Source organism: Capricornis sumatraensis, chromosome 12, assembly GCF_032405125.1.
Source record: "Capricornis sumatraensis isolate serow.1 chromosome 12, serow.2, whole genome shotgun sequence".
Lineage (NCBI taxonomy): Eukaryota > Metazoa > Chordata > Mammalia > Artiodactyla > Bovidae > Capricornis > Capricornis sumatraensis.
The window spans coordinates 84529853-84547928 of NC_091080.1; the positions used below are offsets into that span (position 1 = coordinate 84529853).

General features: G+C 45.7%; 1 protein-coding gene across 3 annotated transcripts in view; it reads left to right on the forward strand.

Annotated features, from left to right (window-relative positions):
- The first annotated feature begins 245 nt into the window (after nt 1–245).
- The window catches only part of CLYBL (citramalyl-CoA lyase), a 222631-nt gene continuing 204800 nt past the window's right edge, over nt 246–18076 (forward strand). For all 3 annotated transcript variants that reach the window (XM_068984529.1, XM_068984530.1, XM_068984531.1), the window contains exon 1: nt 246–316. In XM_068984529.1, the coding sequence (XP_068840630.1) occupies nt 255–316 (62 nt within the window). In that variant the 5' untranslated portion in view covers nt 246–254. The remainder of the gene's footprint in view (nt 317–18076) is intronic.

The following is an 18076-nucleotide window of genomic DNA, read 5'->3' on the forward strand; positions in this document are numbered from 1 at the left end:
ATGGACGCGAGTCTGAGTGAACTCCGGGAGTTGGTGACGGACAGGGAGGCTTGGCGTGCTGCGATTCATGGGGTCGCAAAGAGTCGGACGCGACTGAGCGATTAGACTGAACTGAACTCAGCCTGGAAGCTCTGACAGCCCGAGGGGGCAGCTCGGAGCGCGGGGGCGTGGCTTGCGGGGAGTGGGCGGGGCGTGGAGGGGGCGGGACGAAGTGAAGACGGACAGAGCGAGGGCGGGGCGCGCGCGTCGGGAAGATGGCGCAGCGATTGCTGAGGAGGGCGGCGCGAGGAGCGACGGCGGCGGCGCTGCCTAGGCTGTGAGTGCAGGTCCCCAGTCCCCCGCCGCTCGGCCGCGCTCGTTGTGGGTAGGGATTCGGCTCGGCGCTGCGCAGGCGCGGCCTCCTCGGCCCCTGGCGGGAAGCCCCGCGGGCCGCGAGCGCCGAGAACCTCCCGAGCGCGCGTGCTCGACCTTTGCCAAGGTCGGCAACGCCCCGCGGGGGTCGCCCCCACCCCCCGCAGTGTCGGCGCCTCAGTGCGGGAGGGCCGCAGCCTGAGTCTGTAAAATGGGTACAAAAGTTCGACCTCTCAAACCCAGAAAACAAAACTCGCGGCCCCACACAGGGAAGCCAGGAACGTAGGGCCGGGAGGCGGCTCGCCTCCACCTGTTTGTTCACGCAGCGGTTCCCAAACTGTTTGGTCTCAGGACCCCTTTACTCGCTGAGAAATTATTGAAGACCTCGAAGAGTTTTTGCTTATATCTGTTGATTTTTTTTTAATTTAAAAGTTTCATCATTTTAAAATCACAAATCCATTTAAATTGAACCCAGATTGCATCTTTAATGAAAAATATTTTAAAAAAAAGTGGCGTGGTTTTATATTTTTTAAAATGTCTTCAGTTTAATTAAGGACAGTTGGAGTCGCATATCACCTGTCTTGGAGAAAGTTTACCTAGAAATCTCCAGGCTCATGCACAAGCCAGTTGGAAAAGGGAAGACCTCGAAGACCCTTTCACAGGTTCTCAGGGAGCCGCCTCCTCACCCCAGGTGTCCTCAGATGACGCTTTGAGAACCACTGGTTGAGATTTGCTTGTTTGCCAACCACATGCACATATGTGTTCCCTCATTGTTTCCTGATCACTATGGAAAGAAGCTGGGTGACTCATTTATAAAGATGAGGAAACCAGGGCTCGCAGAGGCTGACTGACAAAGCAGAGAATGGCAGAGTTGGGTTCAAAAACCAAATCAGAGGCTCCTGCTCTGGACCTTGGTTACATCTGCTTGCTCGGTACTTCCTGACTCACTGGTGTTCCATGCCAGGAGCCACCTGGCTTGTGCATCCCACCTTCCCATTTCCTAGATCCTGGTCTGGTAATCTCTCCGGGTTCTGGGGTCAACAGTGAAGCCAGAGGAGCCCCTGAAAGGGTGTACTCAGACCCTTCCAGAAAGTCCTTTTCTGGCCTATGAAGGGGCCAGCTTCTGTGGCCTCTTCAACAATGGGTCCAGTGACCAGACCCAGTCACTGACTTCTAAGTTTCCTGGGGCTAAGCTCATAATGCACTTCATTCCTCTTAGCACGCTGGCCTATTCTCAGCACTCTTAGACACCCCACCAAGGCTGTGGCAGCGGGCTTTCATGCAGACCCCTTCCCAGGTTAAATTCTGTGGGTCCTGGCGCCTTCAGAACACACGGGGAAGGGAAAAGTAAATGTGCCCAAGGTCAGCTTTAAAAAGTCTGCCTGCAGGGGTCTTACTTTCTATCCCAGTTGTCTAGCACTTCCGCTTCAAGCCAGTGGACTGGCTTCTGGTGGCTTTTCTCTTCTGTTTTTAGAGCATCAGCAGCGTTGCTGTTAGGCAGTTAACGAGCCCTCTTCCCGACCCTCCAGCGTTGCCCTCTGTTGCAGAGGTGTCCCTGGTGCTTCCCTGCCTTTCCTTTCTCCAGCCCAGCAGCTCTCTGCTGCTACCGACGAATTTACAGAAATACCCTGCCCTCGTTGGGGGCGCGTAACTGCCCACGGCTAGGAATGTCTTAAATCCTCTCAGCTGGCAGAGCAAAGAAATTTGTGTAAATTTCTGTAAATTTTGTAAATTTGTGTAAATAGTAATCCATGCATATGTGCAGATCTAGAAATATTTCTCATGTAACCGTCTGCATCTATATTGAGCTAAAGGTGAGTTCATATTATATTCTAACCCGTTACCACATGGATCATTCTAGGCTGCTCACCTGGCTTGTTTGTAAATTTTTACCCCAACAGTGAGAGACCTGGCTCCCACCATACACTATCCAGTCACTTAGTTATTCAATTTCAGTGTATATGTAGCAGTGTCTGACTTGTTAGACCATACTTCACGGGAAAAGACTTTAAAAGTCCGGAGCTTAGGTACAGTTCCTTTCCCTTTAGTCGTAGAGATTCCACTTATTTCCAGTTACTTGGGTTAGCACCTTTTCTCCTCAGCCCCTCCAGTGAGGTGATTTCATACATTTGTAAAACAGTAAGATTCTCTTTAGCCTGTTGATGTGGCAGATTATATTAAGTGATTTCTGAATATTGGGCTAGCCTTGTGTACCTGGAATAAATCCCACTTGGTCATGGCCTATAGTTCTTTTTATGTATACATTGTTGGATTTGATTTGTGAATATTTTTTGAGGGTTTTACATCTATATTCATGAGTGACGTTAGTCTGTAGTTTTCCTTTCTTGTGATGTATTTATTTGGTATTGGTTTCTATATGTTTCGTCTCTTTTTTGTTCTTACATTCTTTTACTGTTGCTTTCTTTTGCATTAAGTGAATATTTTCTTACATGATATTTTTTATTTCTTTAATGATTTTTTTCACTATTTTTTTAGTGGTTGCCCTCAGGCTTACTATATGCCTCTTTAAAAAAGTGTGGTAAAATATGTATAACAAGCTTTGCCATCTTAACTATTTTGGGTGTACAGATTAGTGGCATTATCATATTCACAGTGCTTTGCAGACATCATCATTATCCCCTCAGTTTTTTCATCACTCCAAACAGAAACTCTGTACCTATTAACAGTAACTCCTCATTCCCTAGCACCTGGTATTCTCTAATCTACTTTTTGTCTTCTTAAATTTGCCTCTTTTAGGTATTTCATATAAGTGGAATCACACAATATTTGTCATTTTGTTTCTGGCTTATTTCACTTAGCATAATTCAAGAGTCTTCCATGGTGTGTAGCATGTATTAGAACTCCATTCCTTCCTGTGGCTGGATAGTATTTAATTGTTTGTATATCACCGTATATATCTTATCAGAATCTACTTTTGATTTATACTGACTTAACTCCAGACAATAGAGAAATATTTTATCTATATAGTTCCCTTTTCTTCTTTTTTAATATATGATTATTTTTACGTATTGTATGTATATAGAAAGCTGTCTCATCAGTTGTTACCTTCTTCATTCTGGAAAATCTTTGCTTTCAGGTCACCAGGTGACACGCAGTTCCAGTCAGACTTCAAACTTTATTCAGGGGTGTCACGTGAATCCAGGAGTCTGTTCCTTGGAGTTTGGTGGCACAGTGGTTGGTTAGCAGTATCTGATAGAGGCCTTTCCAGTGAGATTGAAGAGAGTTCTGGAGGTGTCTTTTTCAAAAGATGAAATCTCCAGGTTGCAATCAGTGTGTGATACTTAAGGTCTTCATTTCCTGAGGGCACACTGTGAAAAGATTGCTCTACCAAAACATGGTTACTTTTAACAGCACCAGTTAGGCCTTTGCAATATTAGAGTATCTCTGCTTTTATCAGCTGTGGGTCAAAAGAAGCAGGAGTCAAGTGTATTGGACATTCTGTGACTGTTCCAAAGGATGCAAGTTTATGAGTTCCAAAGGGGTGGATCTGAGATTTAGAAATATCAATGGAATGCTTTTGGCCAAAATAGTTAGAGTGTCTCTACAGGTTTTGCCAATTGAGTCTTAATAATGATGTTAGTGTGTTTAAATAAACAAGATGATCGAGGGTGGCAAGTACAATGAAAGTGCTGTAAAACCAAACAGACAGCACATTCTTGTCGAAGTGCCTGGCCAGTAAACATGGATTCCTTAAATACTATGAAGTTTGAGAGGAATTCTGCAGGGGAAGCCTTCGGTTCAGTGGGAAACATACAGGCCGTGAGTGAAACACATTTATATCCACTAGATGGAGTAAATGTATAAAATTCATTTGCCAGACCTCAGATGGTTCATTAAACAGGTTAAGATACCTGGGAGCAATAAGAATGGCTTCCCTGGATTGTACTTTGGACTGTGTAACAGGTGAGGCAGACACCTTCTGTGGCCTTGTTAATTTCCCCACCAGTACTGATGCATGAGGGCTATCATCTGTCAGTTGTTGTGTGTAGTCGCTCAGTCATGTTCAACTCTTTGCCACCGCATGGACTGCAGCCTACCAGGCTCCGCTGTCCATGGAATTCCCCAGGCAATAATACTGGAGTGGGTTGCCATTCCCTTCTCCATCATTTGTCAGTAGACCAGTGGTTTAATGCAGGTATGGGGGCGAGGAGTGGGAATTTTAGCTGAGTTGTTGTTTTGCCCAAACCAGAGCTTTCTCTTTTTATCAAACCAACAGTTATGTAATTTCCGGATTTGTTTTCCTTTTTCTGAGGCCAGTTGTTGGGCTTCTCTAGCCAATTTTTCTAAATGATCATTTGTGGAAATATCCCTTTGGATCATAACAGAAGTTTGGCTGCTGTTGGTCCCTTTAAGGGCAGCATTCCTTGAATTATTATCAGCAAGTTGGAACACTCTAGCTTCCAGAAAATCAAGCTTAGAATGTCCCAGAACCTTGATAATAGCTAAAGCAGCTGGTAAGAGTATTGTATGCAACAATTCTTGAATATAGAATTGTGCAGCGCATCCCCATGGGCCAGTTTTAGGTCACCCCTGAATTTCTACCATCCCCCAAGTTCTCGTGAGCCCTTTTGCAACTAACCCTCACTCCTGCCTCCAGCCCTGTCATCCTTTTCATGTTCATATTGTCAGTAGTGACTTGCTCTCTCTGCCTGATATTTGTAGTCCTTTTTTCTCTGCTTTTTGCTTGATCAGTCTGGCTAGAGTTTTCAGTTTATTGATCTCTTTAAAGAACTGTTTTTGGTTTTATTGATTTTTCTCTGTTTTCTGTTTTCAATTTCATTGATTTCTGTTCCAATATTCATTATTTTTTGTCTTCAGCTTACCTTGGGTTTAATTTGATCTTTTAATAACCACTCGAATGGAGGATGGAGATGGGAGAAGAAGAGTGCAGAGGGGAGAAACTGTAGGGCATAGAAGAATGAAAGCAGTGAGCGAGCAAGGGGAAAAGCCTTTATAGAAAGAATGGTAAAAAGGAGGCCGGGGTTAAAAAGAACAAACTTTTGAGTGAGCATTTTGAAAAGAACTCAGAATTCTAAGAATATGTGTACTTTGTCACTTGACTTGATATTAAAAGCTCAGTGCGAAGTGTTAGGTATTTTTAAATACTTGTTGGCATCATTAGAAATTGACTTTAGTTGCCCAAATGCATAGTGAGAAGCTAAACGGGATGCTGTAAACAAAAAATGATGTTTTGGGTTATGAGGCAGAAAGAAACTTTAGTTTAGGGAGATAGAGGGAACAGCTGTCTCAACTTGCCTAGGACTACTGTCCTGGTTTTAGCATTGAAGGTCCCACATTCCAGGAAGCTCCTCTGTTTCAGGCAAAGAAGGATGGTTATTTACCGTAGAGATAGAGAAAGGAAGGGCTGAAGGATGGAGTAAAGGTGATCTAAGATGGTAGACCAGAGGTCCAAGAATTGGACCTAGAGCCTTCTAGAAAGGCCTCCTAAAAGAATGAGATGGGAGGACTATGGTCAGTTGGGTCACAAAGAGTCAGACATGACTAAGCAACTAAAAGAATGGGATGGGAAAGAGTATTTGGAATGCTTTTTTTTTTTTTTTTTTGAGAAAAAAGAGCCTCTGCTAGGAGTAGGGCTGCAGAGAAGAGGTGAGAGACTCTGAGGAAATAGGAAATACCATAAGAGGGTAGATAGACCAGGTGAAGCCTGGAGGCAGGCCACATGCCCGTGGCCTGGACAGAGAAGTTGGTGGGAAATGTAAAACCAGAGTCAGAACTAGTGGGCAGTAACCAAGCTGGCGAGCAAGAGCTGAAAGCGGCAGCTCGGCCTGTGCTGGGAGACGCACAGGCACGTGGGTGGTGCCTCCTGGAGCAGATGTCGCTGGAGGGAGATTCCCAGCCAGGGGCTGTGCGCCAGCAAGGCTGTGCCAAGTCTGCAGATTAGCATAAGCTTCGCTGGTGGACCCATTCCAGCTGTGTAGGGCTTCCACTCCCATTGTACCGTTCGTACATTTGTATAGAGTTTTGCTGAGGGCTAGAACCCTGAGAGGAAGGTCACTGGGTTGGCCAAGGGAGATGCTAAGGGTAGGGAGGAAAGGCGGGAATGGGAACGGAGAGACTTTCACCTGCTCACTTCCGGGCCCCACGGATCCAGAAAGGCTTGGAGGACAGTTTCATAACATGTGCTCTTCTTTCTTCTACTCTGAATAACTGTAGCCACCAAAGTCTGTCCTCTCAGGGAACTCTCCTGAGCATCCCTGCTTCGTGGAATGTTTGAGTGGCATCAGCACTTCTTACGGCATGAGTATTGTTCTAGAAATACTCCATAATGGGGCACTGAGAATGGGTATTCTCTGGTCACATCTGAGTCTGAGAGGTGAGCGCGTATGCTCGGGTGTAGGCGAGCCTCACACGGTCAGTGAGGCAGCGTCTGGGGAGGCTGACACTGCTGAGCATCGGCACTTCCTGAAGTGGTTATTTTCTCCAGTGATGGCTTTACAACAGCCAAGGTCTGATGGATGTAATTTCTGAAAACAGCCTCTGGTCACAGTTTCCTTAACTAAGTGTTGCAGAGGCCGCTCTGTAGGAGCTGCCATTTTCTACATGACTGATTCCCTGTGGGGAAGCCCACAGGTGCATGTGGCTGAGATGTCAGGAAGACAGGGAGAAGAAAGCTGGGCTCCTTGGGGAGTGGCTGTTGGTGGGCTTGATGAACATTCTTAAGAATGGAAGAGTTGTTAGTTGTAAAAACAAAATGCTTTCTTGCCTCTGAGCGCAGCTGGGCTGTGTTCTGTTGTTACATGTTTCTTATTTATCCTCTGTGCATTGCTCGTGATCTTGACAGGTTAAGTTTAAAACTTTACTAATCAATAAAGAAAATTCCGAAGAAATAGTATTTGTGTTTTCATATAAGTCACTTGGGTGTACATTTAAATCCATTATAATTCATAAAAGTTTTAATTTATTTCATGTTGTTACTTGAAGATACCTTATCAATTAAATAACTCATTTGAATGATAGAGACAGTAAGTGGGTCCCAGAATTGACATTCCTTTCTTCCTTCTTTCTTTATCTGGCTGCATTAGTTGCTGCGCGCAGGATTTTTCTTTGCGGTGCGAGGATTCTCTAGTTGTGATGTGTGCGCCTAGTTGCTCCACAGCATGTAGGATCGTAGTTCCCCAACCAGGAATCGAACCCGTGTCCCCTGCATTGCAAAGTGAATTCTTAACCACCGGACCACTAGGGAAGTCCTGCTTCCTTCCTTTTTTCTTTCCTTCCCTTCTTTGTCTCGTTTTCCGTTCCTTCCTCCCTCCTTTCCTTCCTTTTTCAATTGTAAGCCAGATTTCAGATGACTTTTTATTTAGTTGCTTTCATTTTATGTTTTGGTTAAAGTTTAGGATATGGCAACCCACCCCAGTATTCTTGCCTGGAAGATTTCATGGACAGAACAGCCCAGCAGACTCCAGTCCATGGGATGGCAAAGAGTCAGACGTGGCCGAGCACACACACACTAGTCTTCGCGCACTGGTGTTTGCTGTTGTTCCACAGCCATCACATATATGTTTCTCTGTATATAGCCGCAGTTGTTCATTGTGTGTGTCTCCAAGTTTGTTTGTTTTTCTTAAGAAATGCACAGATAGATGTCCCTATATTCAGGTCTCTGTGGCTACCCTTACTTAAGTTCTTGGAGGTGATCTTCTGTGTATGAACTTGCTGGGTGAAAGAGTGTGGACATCTTAAGCCTTTTGATGCTTGTTGTCAGATTGCCCTCCAGAAATGGTGCTGGATATATCTGGATTGCAGTATGTCTTTTGGAGGCCTACTTGCACGTTTTCCTTGGCATCAGTAGACTCATGCACAGTAAAATAAGCAGAGACTGTCTTTCCTGCTGGTCAGACAGCTAGTGGTGCCAGGTCTAGAGAGAGCCCCGTCTCCTGACTGTAACCACTGGTGGCTTTTCCCTCTGTGGCCTCAGCGTCACACTGACCCAGCCTGCAAGTGTTTCTGTAAACAGCCACGTAGTTAAACTTCTACTAAGTTCTTTTCAGAACTACACTGCATGTAACGTCTTCCTCTAAGGCTTTGAAACTGACAAAAGTGCTTGATTCCATAATAACAGAACCAAAACCAATTTCCATGAGAAAGTAAGGATTCCATTTTAATAGGCTGCTTGATATGAACAAGTCTGTCTGAACTGTTTCCCCATGCTGTATTCTTTTTTTAACATAAAAAATTTCCCACAGTAAATTGATAAGTGCCAAAAAGAGGTTATAAAACTATACATATGATTTCAATCTTTCTGACAAACTTTGTATGGGATTGTATATAATATACAATCTGTACACATAAATGCAAAGTAAAAGTTCCTAAATGTAAAATGTAACCATCATTTACTCCATGCTGTATTTCTGACCAAGAAAGCAGAGTGACCAAAATTCTCTGTAAGTATATGTAGGTCTCTTCTATTATTGATATTTAGAGCCCCCCAATACTGAAAAATGGTAAAGACAGCACTTGCCACCCCTAGTAAAATTAGCGTTAAAATTTAGTGGTAGATTGTGTTTGCCTTTTAGCTGTAAGTTGTACTTTGCCAAAAAAAAAAAAAGTGCACTTTAAAACATGAACCTTCTAAAAGTTTATCTAGTCATTTTACATCATTGCATACATATGTATATGTTGCACAACCTTACAAGAAGTGCAGGCTTATTTTAAAGCACTTCCACTTGACTTGTCTTACTTAATCTCACAGGATTCTTTGTGAGCAGGATGATATGCCCACTTTACTTTTTGGCCAAAAACCAAAATTTAGGAGGGAAAAAAAATAATCCGTGCCCGATGCTGTTTTCATATGGAGACACTGGAGGGCGCCCTAACAATGAACGATGTAAGTTGTCTCCTGAGAGGCGTGCATCTTAGTAAAAGATAGGGGAATAGGTTTTCCTGTTCATTTTAACGTGAATGAAAGACACATAGATGTAGAAGGCATATTTCTTTCTATACTGACCTATAAACGGTCCCTTTGACAATTTCAATTCCGTTCAGTCGCTCAGTCGTGTCTGACTCTCTGCGACCCCGTGGATATGACAGTTTATGAGACATTTAAGAAGCAGCTCTGGGCTTCTTTATCGGCCCCTCCCTCCTCTTGCCCCTTCCAGCTCCTCAGGGTCGTGGGTCAGCCCGCAGCACTCTGTCCCTTTAAGTCTGCTTAGACGTCAACCGTTGGAGGGGTCTTTCCCGACGAAGCACAGTCTCGCCCCGCTGGTGTCTTTCTCCGTTGCACTCGCTTCCACCTGCCGTTCTGTGTGCTCACCTGTTTGTAGGTCGTCTGCCCCACCCCCAGCCTCCGTGTTCCTGAGAACATGGGCTTGGTGTATTTATCCCGCTGCTCTGTACCTTGGCCCTGAAGCAGTACCTGGCCCCAGTAAATGCCTGATAGAGATTTGCTGTTTGAAAGATACTGCATCTGGAGATTAGTGCCTTTTTTATTGTGGTAAAAATACACATAACATACATTTACCATTTTAAGCACTTTTACAATCTTCACCACCATCCGTCTCCAGAACCTTTTCCTCATCCGAGACTGAAACCCTGTACCCATTGAACAGTGACTCCCCATCCCCCCACCCCCCACCCCCCCACCGGGTCCCGTAACCGCTAGTCTGTTTTACAAACGGCTGTTCTGTATTCTCCTGTGAGTGGAAGCAGGTGATGTTTGTCTTTTGCATCTGGATTATTTCATTTAGCATAATGTCCTGAAGGTTCATCCATATTATGGGGAATCAGAATTTCCTTCCTTTTTAAGGCTGGTTAATATCTCATTATGTGTCCATACCACACTTTATCTGCGAATCCATCAGTAGACCTTTGGGCTACTGCCACCCTTTGGCGATTGTTAGTGCCTGTTTTAGACAGAGCACAGAAGCCCGGTATTAAGGGTTTGAGTCTAAAGTGGGTTTCTTTGAAACAATGATAACATCTTTAAATTGTACCAGTGAGTCACAGGTCACCCTTGGGTGATTTCTGCCTTCACGAAATAGTTCAGATTAAAGGAGAAAGTATTCAAGCTCCTAAAAATTGGAGTTGGTCTAATATCTCTTATTGATGCTATTCAGGGTTTTCTTACAAGTCAAAAAAGAAAAAGCAGTTTACAAGATCAGATTTCTAACTCTGTTATGAGCAGGAAGACCCTGGATAGATCCTCTAGGGTTCCAGTCCAGCGCTGACCCTGCTGTTAGCCCTTGACCTCATTCAAGGCCCTTGTCTAAACTGATCCTTATTTTCTCACAGTTAAAGAGGGTGGACTAGACGCCTCCTGCCTACTGACATTCCGTAATCTAGGAAGGAATTATTGACCTCAAGCAAGAGGACTTTGGAGAATTCAGAAATATGAAATATATGGCTTTTTTGAGCTATGGGTTATTTTGGTCCATTTGAGTTCAATTTGACCAGAGATTGAGGATAATAAAAGCTCTGCTTCCCCTAAATTTAGGGGCACGGCCTGCATCGGTTGATTTGTACCCTTCCCTCCTGCCATCTTGGGAGATGTTTGTTCATGCGTTATTCATCCTCATGCTTTAGGTCTCAGGTGTCAGGAGGTGTTTTCACTGTTTCCCTCTCTCTCTCTGCAGTAGGGACCTCTGGCAGGCGCTCTGTCCAAGCCCTCAATCAAGTGACTGCTGACTGCCGCAGTACAGAGGGGCTGTGATTCTGAAGTAATTGGGGTGTAGTGGGAATACAGAGCCTAGAAGAACTCAGGAGTAAGAAGAGGCATGTGTCCTAAATTAGTGTTATCTGCAAGCATGACTTGGAAAAGTAAAGGTGTGACTTCTGCTTTCATCCCATCCCCCTCGAGCTTCCTCCTGCCCCACAAATGCCCCAGTGCTCGAAGCACAGTGTTCTTAGTTCTCATGGTCAGCTGTTCACCTGGTGATGCCCAGAAAGGGAAAGTGCTGGTCCTTCAGTCGTGTTCGCCTCCTGGTGACCCCAGGGACTGTAGCCCACAAGCCTCTCCTGTCCACGGGATTGTCCAGGCAAGAATACTGGGATGGGTTGCCATTCCCTTCTCTAGGGGATCTTTCCAACCAAGGGGTGCAGCCCAGGTCTCCTGCACTGCAGGCGGATTCTTTACCGTCTGAGCCACCGGGGAAGCCCAGTGATGCTCAGAGACTGACAAAACCAGCGTGTGCGAACCTGGTGTGCTGCCCCACCCGAGCGCAGCACATTTTAACAAACGTCCTACCTGCAAGAGCCGGCCGGCACAGAGAATCTTTCCTCTGCCAGGGAAGCAAGTGTGGGCATCAGAGAGGCTTGAGGTGTCCCTCCCCCATCCCCCATCCTCTGGACAAAGGTCCAGCCTGTGAGTTTGGGTCATCAGTCTCTCCTGTGCTGTAGAACAGTCTGGATTCACCAGGGGTCTGGACACATGCCTGAGAGTGGGGAGAAGCCTTACTCTCAGCAGCCCCACACTCACAGTCGCGTACCCACTTCTTGCCCAGTTTCCTACAGCTGGCCTCCAGTCCTCCGACCCATCCCCCCAGATGGCATCAATTCCCTGATGCCCTCCAGCGGTCTGCTGCCTGGACTCCTCGGGATGGCGGCACAGGCCCCCTCATCCCTCACCCACCTTGCCAGTGTTCCTCCCGTCGCCTTGGGCCATTCGGCCAGAACCCCCACCTTCTCCACACCCGCCGAGCCCTGTCCCCTCTCCGATTTGCTCACACTCTTCCTCCCGCCTCTCACCTCAGGACTGTCAGAGATGCCACTTGCTCCTCGAAGTCGCCCTTCGCCAGACTCTGAGGCAGCAGCCCTCTGCCCCTTCCCTCTGCAACGCAGCCCCTCTGACGGCGCTCGCTCCTCTGTCCCTTCGTTAAGGGCATCTCGGGCCCGACTCCCCGTCGTCTGGGGCGCCCTCATCTCTCCTCCCACCCATGCCCTGTCTGTTGCCAGGCCTGTTGATTCTCTTCTTCAGCTGCCAACTCTTCCCCGCTGTGTTAGTTTCCTATTGCTGTAACATCATCACAAACTTGGTGGCTTAAAACAGTGCAGAGTTTTTACTTTACATTTCTGGAAGTCAGGAGTCTGCAGTGGGCTCCAGTGGGCTGAAACCAAGGTGTCAGCGGAGCTGCACCCCTTTGTGGAGGCCTCGGGGGAGGGTCCGTTTGCTCCTCCGGCTTCTAGCACTGCCCAGATATTTTGGCTCGTGGCCCCTTCCTCCGTCAAGAGCCAGCAGCCATGGGTCAGATCCTTCTCAGGCTGCCATTTCTCTGGTTCTCTTGCCTCTGCCTCATCCTTCCACTTACAAGGATGTTTGTGTTTATGCTGAGCCTACTGGATGATCCAGGCTAATCTCCCCGTCTCGGGGTCATCTGATTAGCAACCTTAATTCCACTTGGCCGTGTAACCTGCCACATTCCTGGGCTCCAGGAGTTAGGCCAGGGATGTCTTTGGGGGCCGTTATTCTGCTTGCCACGTCTGCTCTCCTCTCGTCAGGTTTGAGCTCGTGGAGTAGCTTTGTGATTGATCTGCCTCACCACCCTCCTCACCTCCCATGTTACGTGCCGCCTGCAGAGGTACTGGCATGTATATTCTGTTATCAAGACTTGTTGGGTCTGCCTCCAGAAATGTCTCGTGGTTCTCTTTGTCTCCAGTGTCACCTTTCAAGTGAGCATCTCCCATCTGGACCTCTATGAAGGGGGTCTTGCACATCCACTATACCCCTCCAACCCATTTTTTTAAATTGAGGTAACATTTACATAATATAAAATTAACCATTTAAAAGTATACAGTGTAATACATTTAGTGTTGTACAACTATAATCTCTATTCCCAAACATTTTCATCACCCCAAAAAAACCCTGTGCCTGCCAGCAGCCACTCCCTAGTCCTCCTCCTCCAGCTCCAGGCAGCCACTGGGCTGTTTCCTCCTCTTTGGTATATCTCATACAGGTGGAGTCATGCAGTATGTGGCCTTGTGTGACTGGATGTTTTCAACTAGAATAACAGTTTTGAGATTCATCCGTATCTATATCATGTATCAGTCAGTATTCTGCTCCCCGTTATGGCTGAACAGTATTGCATTGTAGGCAGATGCTAATTGTAGTTTTGTAGGTATAGGCTATATTCTGTTTATCCATTCATCAGTTGATGGACATTTGACAGATGTGAATGGTGCTGTTGTAAACATCCATACACAAGGATTTGAGCACTGGTTTTAAATCCTTTTGGACGTGTACCTGGGAATGAATTGCTGGGCCACGTGGTAAATCTGTGTTTAACTTTCAGAGCAACCACCAAACCGTTTTCCACAGCGGCTGCCCTGGCCACTGGGCAGTTCTGCTGGCTGTGCACAAGCGTTCTAGTTTCTCTGTATCCTTGCCAGCGCTTGTTATTTTCCATTGCTTTCATTGTCGCCATCCTAGTGGTGTGGAGTGGTGTCTCCTTGTGGTTCCTCCAAACTAGTTTTAAATACACAAGTTGGTTCATCTCACTTCACTGCTTAGCACCCTTCCAGTGCCCTCCTGTGGCCCTCCAGGGTGTGTCTGTTCTCACCCCTTCTCTGTCTCACTTCTCACCCCCTCCCACCCTTCTCACACACTCATCCCAGCATCATCACCATCTCTTGCTTCCTTAAGCGAGGAAGGCTTTGAGGACCAGTGGGGTTCAGACAGTTTCCCAAGACCCCAGACCTGAGACAGAGCCCCGGCCTTGCCACTGACTAGCCAGCTCCTTCTGGTCCCCTCATCTGTAATGGGCCCATGATAGCACAGAAAGTGGTTAGAATGAAATGAAATGGGCGCTGGGCATGGTGCCTGGCTCATAAGAACACCACAGTGGACGTAAGAGAAAAAAAGAAGATAGACGCGTGAAGCCATGCCCGCACTCCCCTCAGCCCCATGGGCTGAAGCATGCCCGCCCTCACCCCCCTTTCTGCCCTCGGCCTCTAATCCCCCATCACATCTTCAGTTTAGTCTCAGGATGTGGATGGGTGCACTTCCTTCTTATGATTGGTCTCTTCCACGAAGCTGGAATCTCTGCGTTCACCCCTCTGTGCTTGTGCCCAGCACAACGTCTGACGCATAGTAGGTGCTTAATATAAAATTCCTGCGTGAAAAAAAAATCATCAGATAGTCACAGTAAACAGTTCATTAATTATCCACTTGACATGAGAGGGTGGAAAGGCAAGCTTTTTTGGTGTGAGTGTGGGTGTATGTATGTTTTCCTCGATTATAGATTTGTCTAAACATTGCTGCTAATTTAAGATGTCAAATCTGAAGGTTCTTTCTTGGCTTGAGTTTTTGAACACAGTCCAGGGCTGTTTTCAGCCTCCTCAGTATTCTCCTTTTTGGGAAAGAGTTTTCGAAAGCATAAAGGGGGTGTCTTCTGTGCGTGCTTGCTTACAGGATTCATTTACCAGCGCGAGCTGTGGGGAGGGGGAGATGAGATCTTGCTGTGACCCAGCATGGGGGGGTCACTGGGAGAACCCCCTCAGTCCAAGTCTGTGGAGTTGAAAGCGCTTCCTCAGCCAGGGTTTCTGTCCCAGGTACATTCCATTTATTTCAGAATTTCTCACCTGTGGAACACACTTCTTTTCTTCAACTCAGCCTCTGGAAGGTGTATTAAAGAAAAGTCCATGGTCTTTCAGCTCAATGGAGGAACTTTAGCAGCTTTTATTCGGAAATCTTTTCTGCTTCTGTTTTCCCCGCTACCCCTCATCATTCCCTTCTCCCTGCCCAGATAGCCCGGGGTGTCAGCTGAAGTGAGGTGTCATAGGAAGCGTGCATCTCCCACTTTGATTGTGGACTCCTCCTGGCCAGCACTGGAGTTACTGAGTTGCTGTTGGAAGAGTCTGTCATCTTCTCCATCCAGAATTCAGGAAGTCATGGTTGGATCTGGGGCAGAATCCCCCTATTCGGGAGGCCCGCTGTGCTCTGTGCTCCTGGAGGACAAGGTGCCACCTTCCTGGATTCCTGTCCCAGCGCAGCGCCTCGGTAGAGTGGGGCGGCTAGCTCGCGAGTTTCTAAAACCAGCTGGATGGCTCCACACATTTTGTTGTGTGTGGAAGCCGCTGAGCATTAGCAACTAGCCAGTGACCAGCTGTGATGAGCAGTTTTTAGGCTCCACAAATGTCTAATGTGCTAAGTGAGGACCCCAGGCCTCAGCTGAAGAAACGACTTTTAAAAATGGAAATAGGACTGTTGACACAGGTGCCTTTTACTAATTAGTGTACTGTTTCTGAGGAATTAGTAGCAATGTTAGCATTTCCAGGATTGCTGTTAATGAGGGATGAGGAAACTTATCTTTTTATTTCCACAACCATATGGTTTACTGCTTGATGTGATTCTCTCGCTCGCTCTCAGTGTTTTTAAATTTGATTTTTATTTTAGTTAGGACAAAAGCATTTTTTAGCAGAGCTCATTGATTTTATTATGCAGGTAAATGGGAAAAGTATTTTCCTTCATAGAACGGTTTTTCCAACAGGAAATTCTGTCTTATATCAATGGTATTCTTTTTAAGTAAAAGTCTCTTTAACACATCTCTTTTAATTATTCAGTCATTCATTTATACTTTCTCCTGAAAAGAATGAGAACTATATCCCTGCTAAGTCCTAGGCCGCTGCCAAGAAGGGGGAATGGGAGAAAATTTCCCAAAGGTCTTTTCGGTGGCAGGCACCTGGAGGTCCTTTATTTGGTACATTTCATGTCAGATAGGGACTTCATTCTAAGAAGTGTATCATCTAAATGGGAAGAGAGGGGGAGTGCCTTCAGAGGACTTGGGGTCCATTCACAGGGGAATGGACCTCTGAGCAGCTCTGGAAGGATCACTGGAGAGGGCAAAGCCTTCCTGGCCGAGGAACTGTATGTGCAGAGCCCAGCAGGGGCCGTCAGACGGGTCCCTGTGGAGTGTGGGTGCCTTGTGGCAGCAGGGCTGGACGTGAAGCTCGCTGACCAGTTGGGGTCAGGCTGTGAAGGGCTTCTAAGACCAGACCAGGATTTCAGATTTACATCCCGTCAGTAACCCGGAGACAGTGGAGATGTTTCAAGTCTCTCAGCCTTCAGCAAGTGAGCTCTTCACTCTGTGCTCTGGGCTAGGTGGTAGTCCCGTGTCATTTCAACTTCTTGCCTCTTTCGTTTCTTTTAATTACATTCAAAATGTGCTGGGACACCTAACGGGAATAGAGAAAAAGGGACGAGGCTCTGCAGCCTGTGAGGCAGGCCAGCCCATCCTCTCCTTCCAAGGCACTTACTATATTTAAATACTCCTAGTTACTGGGAGCCTTCAGGTGACTTCATTTCTCTGAGCGCTCTCCACTTCGTTTCCAACATCTGTAGTTAATTTCTTAAGAGACCTTAATGAGAAACTTCAAACAATTTAAATGTCAATTACCAAAAAAGTGAGGTTTTCAAGTTCCAGTAATCTGCCTATATTGGTTGTTGGAACACAATCCCAGGTGGATGTAATTTAAGACAGATGCCATTCCAGAGCTTCAGTTACAAAGAACTTATATATTTTCAGGACTAACAAACCGGGTCTGTTGTCACTACACTTACAGGACTGTCTACAGTTATGGCTTATCTGGCAGGAGCTCGGTTCAGGGCAGTCACTCTGGCTCTGTTTTGGCTGGTGCTTTTGAATCTGAAAAGATCCAAAAGCTACTATGTATATAAAAACATGTTGAGAATACAGTAGATGTTGCAATAAATCCAAGTTTTAATCCTACACGTTTGAGAGGAAAAGAGTATTTGTGTTGTTCTTTATTGTAGATTTATCCTTAATGAAAGGGTTAATCTTAAATTTCTGACTGAGAAATCCTGATCTGTTTGTTTCTTGCCACTTGCATTTTCCCCCCCTGTGTTCCTTCCTTTGCCTCTATTTTTGATTAGGATAAAATGCCCGAAGAAAGAGTTGGATATGGTGATGAGCATTATTTTAACAGAAAGTAAAACGGAAAGCATGCAGAATAAATTAACCTTGTATTTTCTCTGCAGGTCACTTAGTGGGTGTTACATCCTTTGTCGTTTGTGCTACAAAGTAAATAATTTTTGGCAGCTGGTTTGGTTTTCACCACTTCTAAGCCTATGACAAACGATCTTAGAAGAACTTTGGTCTTAAAAAGGGAAGCTTTTTGTGTGTGAATTTTGAGTTGAAGGCTTTTGAACATATAAGCCATTTATGTGGAATTTTGTTTTACTTGAATGTGAAATTTTTTTTAAGTTTTGAAAGTAGTTAAAGCCTGCCATATTGAACTGTTTTTACATTTAGACATTTACGTTAGTTTGCCTTTTCTATTTTTTAAAAGGTACTGAGAAACATCCTCAGCTCCCACCACTAAGCATTCATTATTTATTAGTCAGCTGCTTTTGAAAACTGTGAAATTACTCTTAATTGTATAGTTTTAGGCTTTTAAATTCCCCTAGGAGAAATAATGTTGTAAATATTTTTAGATTTATTAATACCATCTATGAAGAGTTGACTCATTGGAAAAGACTCTGATGCTGGGAGGGATTGGCGGCAGGAGGAGAAGGGGACGACCGAGGATGAGATGGCTGGATGGCATCACTGACTTGATGGACGTGAGTCTGAGTGAACTCCGGGAGTTGGTGATGGACAGGGAGGCCTGGCATGCTGCGATTCATGGGGTTGCAAAGAGTCGGACACGACTGAGCGACTGAACTGAACTGAACTGAACCCATTTATCTATTTAGCCTGTCATAAATCACTTCCAGAGGTAAGAAATAGTCATACAAAGT